Source organism: Pezoporus occidentalis, unplaced genomic scaffold (genome assembly GCF_034315485.1).
Source record: "Pezoporus occidentalis ecotype Australia unplaced genomic scaffold, CSIRO_AGI_Poc_V1 ctg402, whole genome shotgun sequence".
Classification (NCBI taxonomy): domain Eukaryota; kingdom Metazoa; phylum Chordata; class Aves; order Psittaciformes; family Psittacidae; genus Pezoporus; species Pezoporus occidentalis.
Window position 1 is genome coordinate 141,188 of NW_026915728.1, and position 7,471 is coordinate 148,658.

Below are 7,471 nucleotides of genomic sequence, written 5' to 3' on the forward strand. Positions count from 1 at the left end.
GAGCCCCCATGGGTGCGGGCAGCAGGAGGAGCCCGGGCTCTTGCGCCATCAGCTCTGGGGTTCCCCGCCTGGAAAAGGGGGATTCACACCCAAACCCACCCCGTGCCTCAGTTTCCCCATTCCCGCTCCGCACGGAGGCTCCGGGAGCCGCCGCATGAGCCCTGAACCGAGTGGGAACAGCGCAGACCCGGGCACGGAACCCCCCCCCCATCCCTTTCCCAAGGGAATCGCTGCTCTCTCCGGCCTGGCGAATGGCTGTGCCCCCCCCTCCCGATAACGGGGGTCCCCACCAGCACCCCCCGGCTGGGTACATCGAGACCGGGGGACACCAGGACTCCCCCCCCCCCAAAAACCGGAGGTTCAGGTCCAGGCACCCCAAAGCTGAGGCTCAAACCCCGCCGGGAGCCCCAGCGCGGGCCGGCAGCGCCCGGGATCCACCGGGAACACCGGAACGCACCCAGGATGCGGGGCCCGCGGGCTCCCGTTGCCCTTGACGGGGTCAATGCCGCAGCCCCGGGGTACGCGGTCTCCCCGGGCCCCCCCCCCCGGTACCCAACCGGCAGACACGCACCCCCCCGCCCCGCCCGGTGGCCCCAATCTGCCTCCGCCATCACCTCGCGGTGTTTCCCACCTGCCCCCCCCAGCCCCGGGGCTGCAGGAGGGGACGCGGGGCTGGGCCCCCGGTCCCGGTGCTCCCATCACGGCCATGGGGCAACGACCGGCCCGGGCGAGCAGCACCGGCCGGGACCGCGGCACCGGGACCCCCCCTCCCCTCTCCCGGGTCCCCCCTTCCCGGTGTCACCGCCCCGGGGACCCTCCCGGTCCCCCCCCTCCCCATGGCTCACCCCGCCCGCTCCGTCCCGGTCACCGCCGGGGCCGCCGCGCTCCCGGCTCCCCGCTTCCCACTACCGGGACCCGCCCCTCGCCTCCCATTGGTCCCGGCACGCCCTCCGCGCTTTCCCATTGGTCCACACCTTTAACGGCCGCGCCCACCGAGCCACGCCCGCCGGGTCGTCGCCAAGGGGCGGGGCTGTCGCTAAGGGGCGTGGCCAAGGGCTGGGGCAGCCAATGGGCAGCGGGCGGCGAGGGAAGGGGCGAGGCGGGGGTACCCCCGTTATGGAGCGGTGCGGTTGCCGCGGCAACACGTGATCACTGTTACCGTCCGGGCCGCCATCGCGACAGCGCGACGACATGTCGCGACAGGCCAGACGATGTGCCGCGACAGGCCGGAGCCTCCGAGGGTGTGGGAACGGGTGGGACCCCCCCAGGATGAACCCCCCGGTTTGGGGTTAATTCCAGTTAAAACAGGCAAAGGGCGGCACGGAGGGCTCGGGCACACGGAACCCTCGGGGGCGTGGGGGGCAGCCGGGGCTGGAGCCGAAGGCCTCGGGCCGTTAGGGGAAGGTGGATGTGGTGCTGTCCCCGACACCCCTTGGCTCACCCCGGCTCCATGGGGGAACTGGGCTGGGGCCCAGGCAGGGCAGCTGGGCAGGGATGGCTCAGCCCATCCCATATCCTGTATCCCATATCCCATCCCATCCCATCTCATCCCACCACATCTCATCCCATCCCATATCACATCTCATGTCACCTCATCCCATATCACATCTTATGTCACCTCATCCCATCAGATCCTATCCCATCACATCCTATCCCATCTCATCCCATCCCATCTCATCCCACGCCATCTCATCCCATCCTGTGTCATCTCAACTCATCCAATCTCATCCCATCCCACCCCATTTCATTCCACCTCACCTTATCTCATCCCACCCAATATCTCACCCCATCCCATCCTGTTGCATCCCACCTCATCCCCTCCCCATCCCACCTCCTCTCATCCCATCCCATCTCATCCCACCACATCTCATCCCATCCCATATCGCATCTCATGTCACCTCATCCCATATCACATCTTATGTCACCTCATCCCATCACATCCTATCCCATCACATCCTATCCCATCTCATCTCATCCCATCCCATCCCATCTCATCCCATCCCATCTCATCCCACGCCATCTCATCCCATCCTGTGTCATCTCAACTCATCCAATCTCATCCCATCCCACCCCATTTCATTCCATCCACCTTATCTCATCCCACCCAATATCTCACCCCATCCCATCCTGTTGCATCCCACCTCATCCCCTCCCCATCCCACCTCATCTCATCCCATCCCAGCTCATTCCACCCCATCCCATATCCCATTCTATCCCACTCAATCCTATCCCACCCCATCCCATTCGAACCTATCCCATCCTCATCCCATCCCAGCTCATTCCACCCCATCCCATATCCCATCCTATCCCACCCCATCCCATTCAAACCTATCCTATCCCATCCCATCCTCATCCCATCCCAGCTCATTCCACCCCATCCCATGTCCCATCCTACCCCATTCAATCCTATCCCACCCCATCAAACCCATCCCATCCTCATCCCAATCCCCTCCCACCTCCTGCAGCTCCCATCACGTCTCCTCATGAACCGGAGCACGGGAAAGGGCCCGCGTGTCCCACGGGATGCTGGGATCCGGCAGCTGCCGGGGGAATAGGGGCTGGGAAAAGCAGCTGGAGCAGGTTCCCATTGGGACAACGTTCCCTTCGGAGCCCACAGCTGCCAGAGAGCTTAAAGTGGTGGGGGACAACGCGTGACAACGTGTGACAACACGTGACAACACGTGACAACGCGTGACAACGCGTGACAACGCGTGACAACGCGTGACCCTGCACACGGCTCAGCCCGGGATGGGATACAGCACATCCTCATGTGGGAAGAACGGGATAACCCCAGTGGGTTTCACCCTGAAAGGTGTCCTGGGCACAGCAGGGGTGTCCCCATGTCCCCAGCGATGGGAATGTCACCAGGGAGGAGCGGCGGCATTCCCATTCCTGGCGACATTCCCGTCCTGGGCTGCCCGACGCAGACCCTTTCCAAGGCATGGATCTCCACAAGGATCACAGAACCCAAGAGCTTTGGGAATGGGACCCAACCCCAGCCTCCAAACACTGCAGATCCCACTCCGACACCGCATCCACCGGGGAATAACCCCTCAGGACCCCCTCACAGCCTCACCAAATAACAGGGATATTTAATTCCCAGCATCCGTGGCGTGGGAAGGATGGGATGGGATTGGGAGGGGAGGGGATGGGATGGGATGGGATGGGATGGGGTGGGAGGGGAGGGGAAGGGATGGGATGGGAGGGGAGGGGAGGGGATTGGGAGGGGAGGGGAGGGGATTGGGAGGGGAGGGGAAGGGATGGGGTGGGAGGGGATGGGATGGGATGGGAGGGGACGGGATGGGATGGGATGGGAGCGGATGGGATGGGATTGGGAGGGGAGGGGATGGGATGGGAGGGGACGGGACGGGATTGGGAGGGGAGGGGAGGGGATGGGATGGGATTGGGAGGGGAGGGGATGAGATGGGATGGGATGGGATGGGAGCGGATGGGATGGGATGGGATGGGAGGGGAGGGGATGGGAGGGGATGGGATAAATCAGAGCCATGCCCCGAGGTGAGCACCGCATTCCCACTCCTGCATCTTGTCCTGGGGGTCGCTGTGCTGGAACTGGGAGCACCGGGAAGCACCGGGAAGCACCGGGAAGCGCGGGGCTCAGCGCCGCTGGGCCTCCCGCAGCAGCCGGCTCAGGTCCTGGATGCGCACGTCCTTGAGGCGCAGCAGCTGCTCCAAGCGGCGCACCTTGAGCTGCAGGATCTGCGCGACATTCCCGCAGGGATTGCGGCGCGCAGCTCCGCCATGGGGCACCATCACCTCTGCCGGGGGAGACCGAGGCGGGCAGGGCCACGTTCGGGGTCCCTATTGCAGCTCCCGGCGCCCACACGCAGTTGATCCCTTAAAGCCCAGCCCGGGATTCCCAGCACCGGGAATTTTACGCCTTAAACTACGTTTTCCAGTGGAAAAACCTCGGTTTTAGGCAACACCGAGCCACAGCCCTGAGGGGCCACAGCGCGCAAAGGGGCTGCCCCCGTTCCGCGTCACCCTCATCACCGGGCAGAGAGGACGAGCATTGGGATCGTTTGGGAATCGTGGATCCGCGCATCCCACACCCGCGGGTGCCTCCAGAGCCGGTGCAGCCCCGGGATGGGTGCGGAGGCAAAGGGGAGCTGTGGCAAGGAGTGGGGCACTCACCTGGATGGTTTCCTGCGCCAGGAGCAGCGCCTTCTCCTGCTCTGCCTGCTGCTCCTGAGCCCTGCAGTGGGAATGGGAACACCGGGATAACCACTGAGCCCCCCGAGCATCACTGCACGGGCCATGCCTGCTGCTGACAGCCCGCAGAGCCGCATCCCTGCACAAGGACCCCTCAGCATCCCTATGGAGCATCCCTGCCCTTACCCGGCAGCCTTGGGAGACTCCTGGGTGCTGCCTCCTCCTGCCTTGGAGCCCCCTGGATCACAGAGGAGTTAGAGCAGGATCTGCCCCCCTCCCTGGGAACACCCCCTTCCAGCAGCCCCTCCTGCCCCCCCCAGGGTCGCTGTTGGGGTGCGTGCCCCGAAGGGATACGGGGATGCTCCCTGATCCCGCCCCTGCCTGTACCTGTCTCCATGTAGCTGAGCCCTGCCCGCGCTGCCGGGACACCCGGATCCTGCATGGAGAGGGCAGGAAAACACCCGTCAGACCCGGACACGAGCTGGGGGTCACCCCATGGAGGGCCGCGGGCACAGTGGGCAGGGAGCAGCAGGGAATGGGGGACAGGGACCCAGAGCACCGGGATGAAGGGGGTGCAGCCAGGGCAGGAGCTCAGAGCCCCAGGGCCGGGCTGGGCTGGGTCTGCCTCAATCCATGAGGAAACCTCAGAGCAGCTCCAGGGCCTGAAGGGGCTGCAGGGAACCTGGAGAGGGGCTTGGGACAAGGGAGGCAGGGATGGGATGAGGAGTTTGGGCTTCCAAGTGGAAGAGGGAAGAGCTGGGTGGGATACAAGGAAGTTCTCCCCTATGAGGGCGGTGGGACACGGGAAGGGGTCGAAGCTGTGGCTGCCCCATCCCTGGCAGTGCTCAAGGGCAGGTTGGACACAGGGCTTGGAGCAAGCTGCTCCAGTGGAAGGGGTCCCCATGGCAGGGCTGGCGCTGGAGGGGGTTTAAGGCCCCTTCCAGCCCGAACCCACCTGGCTCTGCCGCAGCCTCTCCTGGATCCTGCTCCGCAGCAGCAGCAGGACCTGCTCCGCCGCGCCCGGCCGGCCCTGCACCAGCTGCCGGATCACATCCTGCGGCAGGCAGCACTTGAGCTTGCTCAGCACCTTCCTGCCGTGGGGCGGGGGGGGGAGAGAATGAGCAGGCCCTGCCCCATAGGGCTCTGCAGAGGGTCCCAACTGCAGGGGGGCTGTAGGGAGGCTGGGGAGGGGCTCTTCATTAGGGACAAGGGGTAACGGGATCAAACTGGAACAGGGCAAGTTTAGATCGGACCTAAGGAGGAAATTCTGTCCTGCTGTGGGGCAGGGACACAGTGGAGCACAGAGGGACACTGGGGGGCAGGGGGGTGCTGTGGGACAGGGGGATGCTGTGGAGCAGGGGAGGTGCTGTGGGGCACAGGGGTGCTGTGGGGCAGGGACACAGTGGAGCACAGAGGGACACTGGGGGGCAGGGGAGTGCTGTGGGACAGGGGGATGCTGTGGAGCAGGGGAGGTGCTGTGGGGCACAGGGGTGCTGTGGGGCAGGGACACAGTGGAGCACAGAGGGACACTGGGGGGCAGGGGAGTGCTGTGGGACAGGGGGATGCTGTGGAGCAGGGGAGGTGCTGTGGGGCAGGGGGATGCTGTGGAGCAGGGGTCAATGTGGGACAGGGAGGGCGCGGTGGGGCAGGGGCATTGTGGGGCAGGGGAGGTGCAATGGGGCAGGGGCACTGTGGGGTAGGGGCACTGTGGGGAAGGGGCACTGTGGGGCAGGGGAGGTGCAGTGGGGCTGGGGCACTGTGGGTCAGGGACACTGTGGGTCAGGGTCACTGTGGGTCAGGTGGGTGCTGTGGGCCAGGTGGGTGCTGTGGGTCAGGGTTATTGTGGGGCAGGGGAGATGCCGTGGGTCAGGTGGTGCTGTGGATCAGGGTCACTGTGGGGCATGTGGTGCCATGGGTCAGGGTCACTGTGAGGCAGGGGCACTGTGGGTCAGGTGGGTGCTGTGGGTCAGGGTCACTGTGGGTCAGGGTCACTGTGGGTCAGGTGGGTGCCATAGGTCAGGTGGTGCCGTGGGTCAGGGTCACTGTGGGGCAGGGGAGGTGCCGTGGGGCAAGGTCACTGTGGGTCAGGTGGTGCCGTGGGGCAGGGTCACTGTGGGGCAGGGAAGGTGCTGTGGGTCAGGTGGTGCCGTGGGTCAGGTGAGTGCCGTGGGTCAGGTGAGTGCCGTGGGTCAGGTGGTGCCGTGGGGCAGGGGCACTGTGGGTCAGGTGGGTGCCGTGGGGCAGGGTCACTGTGGGTCAGGTGGTGCCATGGGTCAGGTGGGTGCCGTGGGTCAGGTGGGTGCTGTGGATCAGGGTCACTGTGGGTCAGGTGGGTGCCGTGGGGCAGGGTCACTGTGGGTCAGGTGGTGCCATGGGTCAGGTGGTGCTGTGGGTCAGGGTCACTGTGGGTCAGGTGGGTGCTGTGGGTCAGGTGGGTGCTGTGGATCAGGGTCACTGTGGGTCAGGTGGGTGCCGTGGGGCAGGGTCAGGGTCAGGGCCCGGGCCCGCGGTACCGGTTGAGCTGTGCCCAGTTGCTGAGCTTCTGCGCGGTGGCGCAGGCGGGGACGTAGCCGTGCAGCTGCACCAGGGCGGGCAGGAAGAACTTCACCACCTCGGCCGCCATCACTGCGGGGCCACGGGCGGCGCTCAGCGCGGGCCCCTCGGGGCTGCGGCCCTCCCGCACCCCTTCCCCCGCCCTCCCGCACCCCTTCCCCCGCCCTCCCGCACCCCCGTTCCCCCCCCCCCTTCCCGCACCGCCGTCGCTGAAGTCCCGGGCCAGGTTCCTGCGGGGCCGGGACAGCGGCACCGAGTCCAACCACGCGTAGAGCGCTGCGGGCCCATCGCCGCCATCATGGCCGCCGCGGCCCGCTGCCATGGCAACCGCCGCGCGGGGCATGCCGGGAGCGCAGGGCGTCGCCTGGCAACGGCGGCTCCGGGGGAAGGGGGGGGGTGAGGGATGGGGGGGGATTGAGCAATGGGGGGGGATTGAGCAATGGGGGGGGGTCCTCAGGATTGGGGGGGATGCTGAGCAGTGGGGGGGGATTGAGCAATGGGGGGGATGCTGAGCAATGGGGGGGGATTGAGCAATTGCGGAGGGTTGAGCAACTGGGGGGCTCCTGTGGGTCCTGAGCAATGGGGGATGCTGAGCAATGGGGGTCTATGGGGGTTAGAGCAATGGGGGGGATGCTGAGCAATGGGGATGGGGAGGTCCTGAGCAATGGGGGGGATGCTGAGCCATGGGGGGGGGGATTGAGCAACTGGGGGGGGTGTCCTCAGCAATGGGGGGGATGCTGAGCAATGG

General features: G+C 66.1%; 1 protein-coding gene across 1 annotated transcript; it reads right to left on the reverse strand.

Annotated features, from left to right (window-relative positions):
- Positions 1 to 3,576: 3,576 nt before the first annotated feature.
- Positions 3,577 to 7,066, reverse strand: SPEF1 (sperm flagellar 1). The gene is made up of 7 exons (XM_062633771.1): positions 6,925 to 7,066; positions 6,684 to 6,795; positions 5,126 to 5,261; positions 4,558 to 4,606; positions 4,357 to 4,408; positions 4,153 to 4,213; positions 3,577 to 3,717 (listed from the first exon to the last, which is right to left on the reverse strand). Exons 1-7 carry the CDS (start codon positions 7,064 to 7,066, stop codon positions 3,616 to 3,618), a joined length of 654 nt encoding a protein of 217 aa, XP_062489755.1. The 3' UTR covers positions 3,577 to 3,615.
- Positions 7,067 to 7,471: the final 405 nt, after the last annotated feature.